This window comes from Didymosphaeria variabile (genome assembly GCF_027946475.1).
Source record: "Didymosphaeria variabile strain IMI 356815 chromosome Unknown scaffold_1, whole genome shotgun sequence".
Taxonomy (NCBI): domain Eukaryota; kingdom Fungi; phylum Ascomycota; class Dothideomycetes; order Pleosporales; family Didymosphaeriaceae; genus Didymosphaeria; species Didymosphaeria variabile.
Window position 1 is genome coordinate 684,631 of NW_026611620.1, and position 12,389 is coordinate 697,019.

The 12,389-nt window shown below is 51.6% G+C and overlaps 6 protein-coding genes across 6 annotated transcripts; 3 read left to right on the top strand and 3 right to left on the bottom strand.

Annotated features, from left to right (window-relative positions):
• Positions 1 to 559: 559 nt before the first annotated feature.
• On the top strand, positions 560 to 2,434 carry N0V89_000194 (uncharacterized protein; the record flags this gene model as incomplete). Its single annotated transcript, XM_056209019.1, has 4 exons — positions 560 to 713; positions 768 to 1,056; positions 1,161 to 1,588; positions 1,620 to 2,434. 4 exons carry the CDS (start codon positions 560 to 562, stop codon positions 2,432 to 2,434), a joined length of 1,686 nt encoding a protein of 561 aa, XP_056075841.1.
• Positions 2,435 to 2,976: 542 nt separating this feature from the next.
• N0V89_000195 (uncharacterized protein) lies at positions 2,977 to 6,172 on the bottom strand (the record flags this gene model as incomplete). Its single annotated transcript, XM_056209020.1, has 10 exons — positions 2,977 to 3,347; positions 3,401 to 3,504; positions 3,552 to 3,927; positions 3,980 to 4,081; positions 4,134 to 4,209; positions 4,257 to 4,647; positions 4,729 to 4,755; positions 4,803 to 4,990; positions 5,071 to 5,832; positions 5,882 to 6,172. The coding sequence occupies 10 exons, from the start codon at positions 6,170 to 6,172 to the stop codon at positions 2,977 to 2,979; spliced, it is 2,688 nt and encodes an 895-aa protein (XP_056075842.1).
• A 1,039-nt stretch (positions 6,173 to 7,211) lies between these two features.
• On the bottom strand, positions 7,212 to 7,802 carry ALG13 (N-acetylglucosaminyldiphosphodolichol N-acetylglucosaminyltransferase catalytic subunit alg13; the record flags this gene model as incomplete). Its single annotated transcript, XM_056209021.1, has 1 exon — positions 7,212 to 7,802. One exon carries the CDS (start codon positions 7,800 to 7,802, stop codon positions 7,212 to 7,214), a length of 591 nt encoding a protein of 196 aa, XP_056075843.1.
• A 249-nt stretch (positions 7,803 to 8,051) lies between these two features.
• Positions 8,052 to 9,243, top strand: RSM24 (37S ribosomal protein S24, mitochondrial; the record flags this gene model as incomplete). The annotated part of the gene is made up of 3 exons (XM_056209022.1): positions 8,052 to 8,094; positions 8,203 to 8,616; positions 8,705 to 9,243. The coding sequence occupies 3 exons, from the start codon at positions 8,052 to 8,054 to the stop codon at positions 9,241 to 9,243; spliced, it is 996 nt and encodes a 331-aa protein (XP_056075844.1).
• A 438-nt stretch (positions 9,244 to 9,681) lies between these two features.
• N0V89_000198 (uncharacterized protein) lies at positions 9,682 to 10,853 on the bottom strand (the record flags this gene model as incomplete). The annotated part of the gene is made up of 3 exons (XM_056209023.1): positions 9,682 to 10,525; positions 10,578 to 10,694; positions 10,747 to 10,853. 3 exons carry the CDS (start codon positions 10,851 to 10,853, stop codon positions 9,682 to 9,684), a joined length of 1,068 nt encoding a protein of 355 aa, XP_056075845.1.
• Positions 10,854 to 11,502: 649 nt separating this feature from the next.
• ORM1 (sphingolipid homeostasis protein orm1) lies at positions 11,503 to 12,208 on the top strand (the record flags this gene model as incomplete). The annotated part of the gene is made up of 3 exons (XM_056209024.1): positions 11,503 to 11,638; positions 11,749 to 12,107; positions 12,158 to 12,208. The coding sequence occupies 3 exons, from the start codon at positions 11,503 to 11,505 to the stop codon at positions 12,206 to 12,208; spliced, it is 546 nt and encodes a 181-aa protein (XP_056075846.1).
• Between the last annotated feature and the right edge of the window lie 181 nt (positions 12,209 to 12,389).

Genomic DNA, 12,389 nt, shown 5'->3' on the forward strand with positions numbered 1-12,389 from the left:
CATTCTATCTTCCATCTCAAATTCCATGAACCCATATCCCTCCATTCGATCCTCCACGTCGGCACCAGAGCCCCTGTCTCTGTCTCAGCATGTGGCTTTTGGCGGATCTCCCCATGCGCACGTGCCCTCACGTATCTGAAACTCGAACCACCGAGTCCCGCTAGAGCTCTGTAACCGCTTCACTGGCGTCTGGAAATCCCCGGCGTGAGCGCTCACGCGACTTATGTGCATTCTGAAGCGTTCGTGTTTGGGTGCTCTAGTGAGTAGAGCGTGCATAATGATGAATCAGCGGGGCGAGATGCCGATTTGAGCGTTGTACCTAGGGACGCCTTCGACAGTTTGCGATGTGTTGGCTCTAAGAACGGATTGCTGGTGGCTGGTTACTTCGATTCTGCTTCACCTTTGGGAACCTGGGCGACGACGCCGCGATTTTCTTGAGAGAAGCTGCGCTTCGCTAGGGCAATTACCGCAGGACGACGAATCACAATATCTTACGACTTAATGTGTATATGAATATCTGGATCTTGTTACCACTCAGTAAACAGAAGACTCCACCAGGATGAGCTCTTCAGCCCGTCTTTACGAACGCCTCGCTCAGATACCGGACGACCCTGAAGACCCGGAGAGCTTGGAGGATGTTATTGTGTGCGCATTTGGAGCTTTCGAGCGCTACTATGTTTGTTGGAAGACTAGAGGAGGCGCATATCGGCAAGGTAAGTAGTCCACAACTATTATCAAGCTCAAACGCAACGCTAACTTTCTCCGAGACGGCTACGATTTACCGTTAAATCTGAAAGAGTTCCTCTTCGAAAAGGCTGATGAACGAGACTTTGCAAGCTTGCAAGTGGTATTCGGCCGCGGAAGCGAGTTCTTTGCGTCGGATAGCAATGGCAAGCTAGAATACAAGGAGCCGGAGCCGGAGAAGAAGGAACCTACGCCTGAAGAGCTGGTAGAGAAGCGTGTTCTTCGAAGATCAAGGACCATATCTTTCATGCGACCGCGATCCGACGAGAGCAACAGACAGAATTTCCCTGATCTTGAGTCACAGTCACCCGCGTCAAGTAGGAGATCATCCTTCATCAATGGACGACCACCTAGTCTATCGCGCTCGATTCGATCAAACTCAGACGCTTCGTTGCACTCACTAAATCCGCAACCAGAATCTCGGGCATCAAGCGTATCGCACGCAAGTCTGGGCTCCGATTCCTCGACAAGCCCACAGCTGTCGTCGCGGCCTTCAAGTACCCAGACTACAATCCCATCCAGGCCATCCTCATTCTCAGAAAGCAAAAACGACGATGCGACAAACGAGTTGGTCGAAGAAGACACCCCAATCGCTCTTCCGCCGATCCCTCCGTCTGCTCAATCTACGAAAAGACTACGACCCTTGAGTATGTCCTTCAAAGGTGGACTTATTCCACGAATACCGGAGGGAAAGCAAGTTCCACAACAATCTCCATCACCACCACCTCCCTTACCACTCGTACCATCTGTACCTACGTTCCCAACTTCGACACCTGCAAAGCTGTGGTCAGCGGCAAGGCTGTGGACGTCAAGATCAGAGACGACATCCTCATCATCACCCCAAGTACGAGCTCTCCAACTTAAACAACGAACAGCCGAGCAGCCGCTTGCTACACGTTCGATTTCGCCACCGTTCCAACTACCAGATCAGACTGAGTCACCGATGGCGACTGAGGAGCCGCACCCGTTGCTGTCTCTGCAAGAAGCCAAGGCTGCCGCTCGAATGTCCCCTATCTCAGATAGGTCTGCACCATTATCTCTTCACATCACCAAGTCAAGCGTAACCACAACACCGATCTCACAAGTCGCAGCACCAGTCATCGAAAACTCTCCACCTCCAGCATTATCTATACAAATCATCAGCACCACTGTACAAACATCACCAATTTCACCCACTTCAACGCCCGTCGTCTCGACCGCCGCATACACCCTTCCACCAGCCCTCTCCATGCACTTCTCCGCCATATCAACAACGCCAATCGAACCTTCACCGCCACCAGCCTTAGGAGCAGATACAGCGGCTATCCCAGTGTCGATATCAACTTCCTCAACGTCCACCCAAACCTCGCCCCTGCCCTCTCCTCTCCGTACTGCCCTCGGGCCCCTCCGCATCGACACCGGTGTCGCAGCGCCATCGTTCCCCCAACACTCCTACAGCTTCAGCACGTCGTCATCCGCGCTGGATATAGAGACGCCGCAGGATTATCCGCGGGGCGAGGAATACTACGAGCAGGGTTACTACGAGCCACCCCCGGTGACTATGGGGCGCATGATGGATTATTACAGCAAGCCCGGGTATCAGCTGGGGGCGAGTCTGTTCGGAGGATATTATGCGATGGAGCCAATGATTGAGGACGAAGGAGAAGGGGAGTTGACGGAATGGGAGAGGGCGAATGGGAGGGGTTACTAGGAGTTGGGGCATAGTGACAAGTCGGAAGGATCTGTACTGAGTATTGGTAGGGGATTGGTGTATCGGCACTTGGGTTGGCGTCGTTTGCTAACGGAAGATACCTACACATGTTACTCGTTTTGTAGGAATAGTACACTCTTAGTCTGTTGCAATTCATGCTCGAAAAGAGTGCCTATTGCATTATACACATCAGGACTTCAAAATTGGAATGGAATCTGATGAAACTTTATATGGAAATCCTACGGCAGATTTACTTAGTCATAAGTTGGGATGCTCGTCTGGTTGCGAAACTAGTTCTGCAAAGTCGGATTTGAGAGTATCTTCAAAATGACGCATCTCTTGTGCTCATTGATTCAGTCGTACCGAACCCTTCTTCCAGATGCTGCCTGTAGTCCATTGCCGTAAAAGGGTACAATCCCTTTCGGTATACCCAAATATCTTCCACTCCAAGCGAGACTGCTTTGGGGTAGCAGAAACCGATCTCAAATGTATCCAAATCAAAGGGGTAAAGGCAAGGAAAGACCCCTCGCTTGGACCAGCGCTTACACCATCAGTGTCCGCTCATTGGCCCTCTCTTGTGCTCGTTGCTCCCTAGACATCTTCACCGCTTCGTCCAAACATGGCCGAATGCGGTTGGCAAAGAGTTCCCTGAGTTTGTCATTCTGTCCCATGACTTCCCGTCGGAACGCCTTCGCTTCGGGCGAGTTATCATCCTTTCTTGAGCAGGCCATGTTGATCTCATGCTGGATCTCCCCAAGTACACTCTTGATGTCGTGAATGAGCTTTTCTCTCAGATTCTCGAGATGTTCGATCAGCTCTTCGAATATCGTGGTGTGGAGCTGGTAGTACGGCCCGTCGGGGACTGTGAGAGCTTGCTCAAAGGCTTTGCACCGGGCATAGTGGAGGGTCTTCTCTGTATACACTTTAGCAAAGCAACTTTCAGGCTTCAGATACACAAAAACTTACTCTTTATCTTCTGGGCCCCATTTGCTGCGTCGTAGGCAGGCTTGAAGGCTGTGTAGAAGTACGTGTATTTGCCGTGTGTCTCAAAGGCGCGATCATGTATGTCCCTAAAGGGGATTAGTTCGGTCGAATCTGTGTAATAGATGGGACGTACCTGATGATTCTAGTCGCGTCTCTCTGCGCTGCAATACAAGTGGTTTCAAGCCTCCTTTGGCGAACGCGCATGCCTGCCTGTACCTTCGCACTGAGGCCTACGGAGTCATATTGTGGACCATCTATGAGTCGCTTGTCAGTAAAAAGGAAATGAAAGGCCTTGTAAGCGGTGAAGTGTGCTGTTTGCAAGATCGACTCACGCTCAAATTCGTTGAACAGCCCCTCAACAGTGCCACGAATACCTTGGATCAGCTCAGTGAAGAATTGCGGAATCCTTTCCTTGCTCAGATCATCCAAGCTGGTTAAAATAACCTTTCGTGGCTCCTCGTAGAGCTTCTCATTGAGGTCGAACTCGCCCATCGCAGTAGTGGTTAGGCCTGCATCATGCTGTTAGCGACTATACATATGGATGAGGGAGGGCGAAAGTACCATGCTTCTTCATGAGGCTTTGATGTGTAGCAGGTTTCATCGACTTCTGAAAATCTGCATGATTTCTGACGCCTCCTTCAGTCCATGATGTCTCCTTTTGCACTGATACGTTGTTAATGTTGTCAAAGAAGAAACAAAGCACAAAAGGACGTACCCATATGATCCTTTGCACACTCTACGTATCCGTCCATGAGGCCCTGGAATTGCTCTACAATGTCCGTTACGATACTCTGTACAGTGTCAGCGTAATAGAAAGATAACGAAGACCTCCACAAACCTGACAGCTTCCAGCGAATTGCTCGTCAACTTCAGCTTTTCTCTGCGCCATACTGACAGTACCGGACATTTCGAGCGAATTCATTGTACAATCCCACGTTTCGTAGATGTGATGCTTCAAGATCGCCCATCTACCGTCGGCAGGGAAGTCTTCAATGATTCTTCTCAAGGCCGGAATGCCAGTAGCTTCTTGGGACAGTCGTGGAGCTTCATCTCTTTCATCAGGGGTCCACGGAAGGAAACCTTGGGCATACTTGTTGTGCTCTTCATTGTCTATGCAGATTATGACGAGCTTCGGGTAATTCTTCTTCCAGATTTTCTTGGACAATAGCTTTCCACGGAAGTCTACTATCGTTTGTTGGTTCCGTGCAACGACGTGGAGTTCGAATTCACTTGTACATTGTCAGTAGGAGGTCTCTCTAGAGCAAGGCAGTACTTTTCACTGTCCATTGCATGTCATTTGAGTTACTTACGCATTCCCAAGCTCATTCCGCTTTTTTCTATCATTGGTTAGCCAGTCCACTTTTTGGTTACGTATAAGACATACTTCTTCCCCCATATCTGGCGCTCTAGCTCTCGCTTAGTTGTCAATTCGTCCGCATATTCTTCTTGTTCTTTCAGCCGCTGAAGCTCCTTATTTATCTGTGCGATCTGTCGTTCGAGGGAAGCGTAGGTTTGACGTTCTTCCCTTGTGAAACGCCTGCGGGTTTCAGTCTTGATCTTCTCTTCGATCTCCTAAAGGCTACGTTAGCTCAATCTGAGATGATCAAGCGGTTTGGTGGAGTCGGAAAACTTGCCGCAGAATGCGTAAATACCAGGAGGACATTGCCCGGCCCTCTTCTCTTGAGCGCGGTCTTGATTGTCGCAAGGACCTCGTTCTTCGCGAGACACCTTTTCATCTCAGAGACGATCATGATCTTGTCAGCATCTCTCAGGGCCTTGTAAGCTCGATCGACATATGCTTTGTTCGTGTCACCGACCCCAGGTGCATCCTTGATTATGTTTCCTTTGTCTAGGACCTCCGAACGTGAAGCTATAACTACCTTCTCAACGAGTGGATACGGACAGCACTCTGCGTCAGTTCCTTCTGCGAAAGGTTCTGATGCTTTCCGGACGAAGGGAGCGATGAACCTTTTTACAGCATCCACTGTAGCGTAACCCTTTTCTATTTTACTTGAAATAGCATCGCCTCCCTGGATAGCACGGTAAAGATGGTCAATCCATTTCTTGAAGAGACGCAAGATCTCAACGTCTTCGAACCTCTCAAGAAATTGCTCTGCTGCGTCATGATCAGAGAAACCTTGTTCCTGCCGCAAGAATTTCAAATCGAGGATCATGGTTGTTAGCCGAGTAGGAGCTTCTGCAGTTTCGATGTCCTCGTCATCGGAGTCGTCTCCGTCATTGGTTTCAGGTTGGGTGGACCGCCACTGGCGGTATTCAAGGAGACCTTCTTCAAACATCTTGATGACATATGGCTTGCTGTAGAGGAATATCTGAACCAGGAATGGTGTTTTCTGGCCGTTGTAGCACTGACGGAACTCCATTACGATATTTGTCACACTGCTGGTTCCGCCTATCTAGGTAATATTAGCAATTGATTTTGCTTCATCGGTATGCTAGACTTACGGCATTTCCGAGGTCGTGGCCGGTAACGGAATTAATCGTGGACGTTTTCCCTTGTCCTGTCCTCCCCAAGACGACAGTACAGTGATTAGCTGTGTCCCAAGGAGGCTCTAATCGGGTGTGCAACAGATTGAGTAAATACTGCTTCTCTTCGCCCTCGTAGGGAAGGTTCCGAATAAACTGATATGCTTCTTCGGTCGCCAACCTGGCCAGGCGTTGAGCATCGATTGCTGGCTTCTGACTGAAAGCATGCGAAGAATGGGGTCTCGTTCCTCGTGTAGGCTTTGCTGACATTGGAGGCTGTGCACGATCGGAAGCAAGCGGCGATCCTAGGCGTGTCAGTTGGTTTACCTCAGTGGCAGGAAGTGTTGGACCCACCTTCCCGCTTTGGTGGAATCATTTGGGCGTTTCTCTGCGTGTTAAACATCGCAACCCTCGGAGCTTTGGCAGCTACTGATGAGTTGAAGGGTTAGACTGGCATGTCTTTGGGGATTGTACAAGAAGAAGCCGACCACAAAGCGGGTGGCAGCGGGGATACAAGTAGTTGCAAGCAGGAGCGCAAAAGTAATTGCGCAGCCTCCTCAACAGGTGAAGGTGAAAGACAATACTGCGACACCATTGCTCTCTCACCTGCTGCGACGTGTGCTCGGCGATCCAATACATACCTCTGTCAGGTTCATCACGAAAGAATGGAAGGGAAATGTGCGTGAAGGTTAGGAAAGGAAAGAAGAGTACACGTATCAAAACAAGGATTACAACAAACATTATGGCAATCTTGAATTACGTTGCGATCTATGGTAGTCAAGCAGTCGCAACCTCTTGACTATGCATCAAGTCCCGTTCCCGTAACACTGTGAATGAAAGTCAAAGTGGGCGTTCTCTAACGCGATATATAAAACATTTGGACGGCGTCTGCTCTCTGCTATGCGGCGGTGCAGTGAATGAAATGACTCCCGCTTCCTTCGTCAGAGGGTGCATGACTTGTGATGTACTACGCCGCCGCCGCCGCCAGGTCGGAAGGGTCCGAACTCGTGCCTTCTGAAACCCCGCTATTCAGAGTTTCAGAAGGTTAGTCGTTTTCATAGGGGAGTAGGTCGGAGGATTAAGTTTGATCCCATTGTGGTATAGGCGCAATGATTGGGTACGACGTAGCATCGTCCAACAGACCATTCAGCCATGTACAGTCGTCGATGTTCCACTTCAGCTGTCCAGAGAAGGGTTCCGAGAGTCGGGATGGCATCTCTGTGGTTTGAGCGAACTCTGCACATATACTTGAATGTTTAGGGTAATGACATCGAGCTTGAGGAAACCTTCCTCGTCCGGAAAAGCGCAATCACTCATTGTTGAAGTCCGTAAAGCCCACAGTCTCATCCATAACATCTGCAAAACTCTTGCTCTGGCGCTGTTTCCCGGCCGTGATAGGCGGAAACTGGGCCATCTTCGCCCGGAAATCCTCGAAGGCCTTAATCGCGGGCGCAAGGTTGTCAACATTGCCGTGAATAACATAATTTGCCCTATCCATCGCGACCGCCAACTCTTCTTGATGGTTGTCCAAGAGCGCAGTATTGGGCACCACGATGAGCGGGACCTGAAACCGCAAAGCTACGAGTATGGACCCAGAACCGGCATGAGAGATAGCGAGGCCCTGGGTTTCTTGGACCAGCTTAAATTGCTTGCTCAGTCCGCTTGAGTCGAAGTCCATGCCATCGATCTCCAGCTTTTCCTCAGCTCCCTTCTGCTTCAGATACGCACGGGCGGCTTGGGCGCTAGTCTCATAAACATCTTTGGCGGTCCCATACTGGATGAATATGTGGGTGACTTCGCATTGCAGGAAAGCATCCAGAGACGGTGTAGACAAGACCGACACGATAAGTTTGGTGAAAGGTGCTGTTGCGCCGGTTGTAACGAAGCACAGCTTCGACATAATTAATCCCAATGATGTATCCAGAATGTACACCGGTGTAAGAGGCTCATCCAAACCCAGGATCCAGCGTTCGTTTCAATCGTTTCTAGCGTTCTGGGGAATCATTATACGGGTTGAAGTTCATGAGATAAAAGGTGTACCGGGTATGAGCTCGGCCCCGGCCGCACTTTCTTCCACAAAAGCTTGGCACTCGGGGGTCCGCCCATCGCGAAAAGTTGACGCCCTGCGCATCGCCAATCCATTCCCGCAATGGCTTCGATATCACGGCGACTCGTGCTATTATCGCGGCGCTGTCCGTCGAGAGCACCCTCACCATACGTAGCACCTAAATGCACAACCCAATGGCAAATACGGCCGCTCTCCACCACGCCCGCTCGCCGCGCAGATAAAAACAACCCAGGTCCTCCCAAAGAAGCCGCCATCCCCGGCGCACCCGCTTCGGACCCAATCGAAGAAGCGATCAACCCTGATGTAACGCCCCAGAAGTCGACCGGTGGAGAAGCGCTTCGGCAGCTCGTGGAGGACTTGAAGGCACTGGACCCGGAGATCATTGAAGATGCGATCCGCAAGGGGAAGGAAGGCGTATCGTGGCTGAACAACGAGGAAACCAAAGAGATGATTGATGACGACTGGGTCATCCCAGAGGAAGACACGCGGAAGGTTGGGTTCTGGGGTGAGGGAGAACCGACTCTGGGGAAAGACGAGGATTACTATGGGGATGATGTGACGAGTTTGGGCCATGGAGAGTTGGAGCAGCATAGGGAGTTGAGGGAGTATGCGAGATTGATTGCGTGGGAGTTGCCGTTGTTGAACCGTACGTCTTTCACCTTTCCTCATCACATATCATAAGATCGTGTGGGATAGACACTAAATGATGCTCAGAACTCGCCCGCCCCTTCGAGCCACCCACCGCCGCAACCCCTTCCGCTTCCGCTACACTTCTTACCTCGGCGAATCGCACCCCGCCACCAACAAAGTCGTCGTCGAGTTCTCCTCCTCCGACCTCTCCCTCAACTCCACCCAGCGCGACAAGCTCATAAAGCTCGCCGGCGTACGCTACAACCCCTCCACCGACATCATCAAAATGTCCTGCGAGTCCTTTGACACGCAAGCCCAGAACAAGCGCTTCCTCGGCGAATCAATTACGAACTTAATCAAGGAGGCGAAGGATGGGAAAGACACGTTCGCAGACGTGCCCTTTGATTTCAGACACCATAAGCCGAAGGTCAGGCATCAATTTCCCAAGGAGTGGATATTGACGCCGGAGAAGAAGCAATATCTCGAGAACAAGAGGAAGCAGATGCTGCAGTTGGATGACCAGAAGGCGGGTAACGGAGAAATAGTCGATGGGAAGAACATCGTGGCTAACAGTTTGCCTGCGGCGATGGCGGAGCCTGTGCCGGTGATGGCAGGTGGGCCCCGAGGCAGGGCACTTCGATGAAGAGCTTGAGGGGCTTGAAGAGCATTACAGGACTGTTTTGACTTGCATTTTCAAAGGTCAAGGAACCGAGGGGAAGGTGGAAGCAGCAGGTGTTGTATATCATGTTGTACACTGTAACATATTCGTGTTCCTGTCGGTGCCGGCGCAGCACTAAACATGTAGGAATACAAAGAAGATGGAGGTCATGTAGGAGTACGTTCCTGGTAGAAATATATCAGTCCGCCTCCTGCCTGAATGCCTGCTAGTCCCACATTGGTATGTTATCAAAACCAAACACCGTTGCTTTCAATGCGCCTATACCATGCAGTGTTTCCCATTCCGCCAATTGTCAAACAAGGTGTTATGTTTCGCGAAGGAAGTAAAAAGAACGTGCCCAGTCATGGAATGACCCGGCAGCTCTCAGGTTTCAAGATTATTCTTTTCACCACAGCTAAAAGCTCACGCAGCGACCCCCGCTGCGCTTTGGCGTTTCCTCTTACTGCCCTTCCCTGTAGGTTCTCCGTCCTCCCTCTTCCGCTTGGGTGCACGACTGCTTCCCCCCTTAGGCCTGTAAGCTGAGTCGTTTTCACCGCCCTTGCTCTTCCGCCCTCCTTTCCCTGCCGCACCTGACTCGGGATCAAATCCGTCATCTTCCTCGTGATCTGTTTTCGGACCTGGCGTGCCTGCCGCAGCCGACTGGCGTTTTCCACGAGCCCCTGCATTTGCCCTTGGGGCGGCCTTCTCAGACATATTTTCTGGGTGTGTGGGGTCCTTGTCCTGCAGAAACACTTGCGGTTGGTGCTTTCGAAGCCAGTTGTAGACACTATCTGGATTTCGTACCGATAGATCTTTATCGGTGGGCGGAGGATGGCTAGAGGGTATGCGGATAGGGCGGGCATCAAACGCGTTGGGATCGGCGAAGGCTTGGTCCAGGAGAGCGAGGTATTCTTCTTCATGCGCGGGGGACATATAACCAGGCGCTGTTTCTGAGAGATCTATACCTTCTACTGGCGGTTCAGGAGCTTCTGTGGTGTGCGGTATATTGGCTTCCATGCCAGCGAGCGAGCGCGATAGCTGTATGGTCTGGGAGTTGTGGAGGTCCTCGGCACGGCGCGTGTATTCATCTGCTGTGATGATGCCATTGGCGAGCTCTGTCCGGAGGCTGTTCAATCGCTGATGTATTAGTTCGGGGTCTTCGATGGTAGGTTTGGCATCGATCTCGGCTTGTTCTCGCAGGTCTACACGCAGATTCGCAGGCAGCCGTGCGCTATCGTTCATGTTGAGGAGGATATCGAGAATTTGGCTATACCAAGTCAGCTACACCATCCCATTATCTAAGCTACTACGAGACGCACTCGTTTTGCTCGCGCAGTCTACGCGCAACTGCGTTAGACCTCCATTCCGAAAGAATGAGGTCGTTGCTAGTCGTCATGGTCTCGTCAAAGCGGATGCGCATCTTCCTATACTTGCGCCTGTATCGCGTTGTCAGCGGATTGTCTCCAGAGTTGGCGGGCGCGACCCTACCTCCATGACCGCTTCACGGGCGGCTTCTCTGCGCTTTCATGCTGTTGCTCTGCGCGTGCATCGGGCTGCGGCGGGGCGTCGGCGGGCGCGTCTCCGGGGGAGGCCATTGTGCGGTGAAAGTTGCCGGACAAGAGGAAGATGCAAGTGTGGAGGTATTGTGGAGCTGGCAGCTGTGCAAGGACGGCGCGGTCGAGAAGCACGTTTAAGCGGTCCGAGCGTCACGGATGCAGGTGTAGTTTTGGGCTAGCCATCATATCCAAAGAAGTCACCTGCCCTCCTTCCTCCTCAGTCCTCGCCGCGTCAGGAGAACTGCTGCCTGTTTTTACTCACTGTATTCCCATTGTCAGCGCTTCCACGTCCAACAGCACCTCTCACATCCGCCCTCGCCATTCGCTCGCCGCGTCGAAGCTCGGACAAGCCGGAAAGGTGGTGCGTACGCAGTAAGCCTCTATCCAACCACACGCCACCTCTTTCCGAGTACTGACTTGCTTGCCTGCAGTCTTAGGACGGTATTCTGAGTACGCCGTCTCTTCCCAATAGTGGCAGTGCAGAAGCTTATCACATTGGAACTCCTGCCCTGACTGGGACCTAGATCCGCCTCCCCGCTGCTCCATATCCAGCAGCTCCCCCCACCCACGCCTCCCGCGAAGAAGCTCCAATACCGCCAAGCTGTCACCCATACTCCTCAACCGCACCTCCCGCCTGAGCTTCGCCGGCGACCCGCGACCCCGCCGACCGAGTGCTTCGCCAGGCAAGATGCCTTTAGATGCGAAAGAGGTCCGGAGACGGCGTAGTAGTAGTCTTGTCTACACCGAACCCCCCGAGTCTCTCGAGCAGCTTAGCGATCAGGCTGCCCTACCCAATCTGAATGCGCAATGGGTGAATGCAAAAGGTCAGCAGTTCCATATCCACAATTTCGAGTTATGCGAGTTGTGGAATAGTTCATCCACTTGGGGATCCGTGGCCTTTCGGGAGTAGCTTGGCTGACAAAACAACGTACAGGCGCGTGGGTAATACACTTCGTCCTCATTGCACTCGGCAAAATATTATTTGACATAATTCCGGGTGTCTCGCAGGAGACATCATGGACCCTAACCAATATCTCATATGTGGCCGGGTCATACCTCATGTTCCACTACGTCCGCGGTGTACCATTCGACTTCAACTCGGGTGCCTACGACAACCTCAACATGTGGGAGCAGATCGATAACGGGGACCAGTACACACCTGCCAAGAAATTCCTACTTATGGTCCCCATTGGACTATTTTTGCTCAGCACCCATTACACCCGCTATGACCTCACATACTTTATCATCAACACACTGGCCACACTAGCTGTAGTCATTCCGAAGCTGCCAGCGGTGAGTAACTCAATGTTCACTCGAATTCTATCTGTACTGATCGTGAGCAGGCACACAGGCTTCGCATTTCATTTTTCTCGCCTCCGCCGGACGATGCATAGATTGGCTGTTGAGATATCGACTGGGATAATTATTATTGATTCCACCTGTAATTGTGCATGTACTTTTAGATTCCGCCAAAAGCGAGCCCGAGATTGAGTTGCATGGAGCGGGAAGGCGTTTCGGTTGGAAAACATGAAAGAGACGGTGCTCTGTAGCGTACAGGATGAATCTATTCCTACT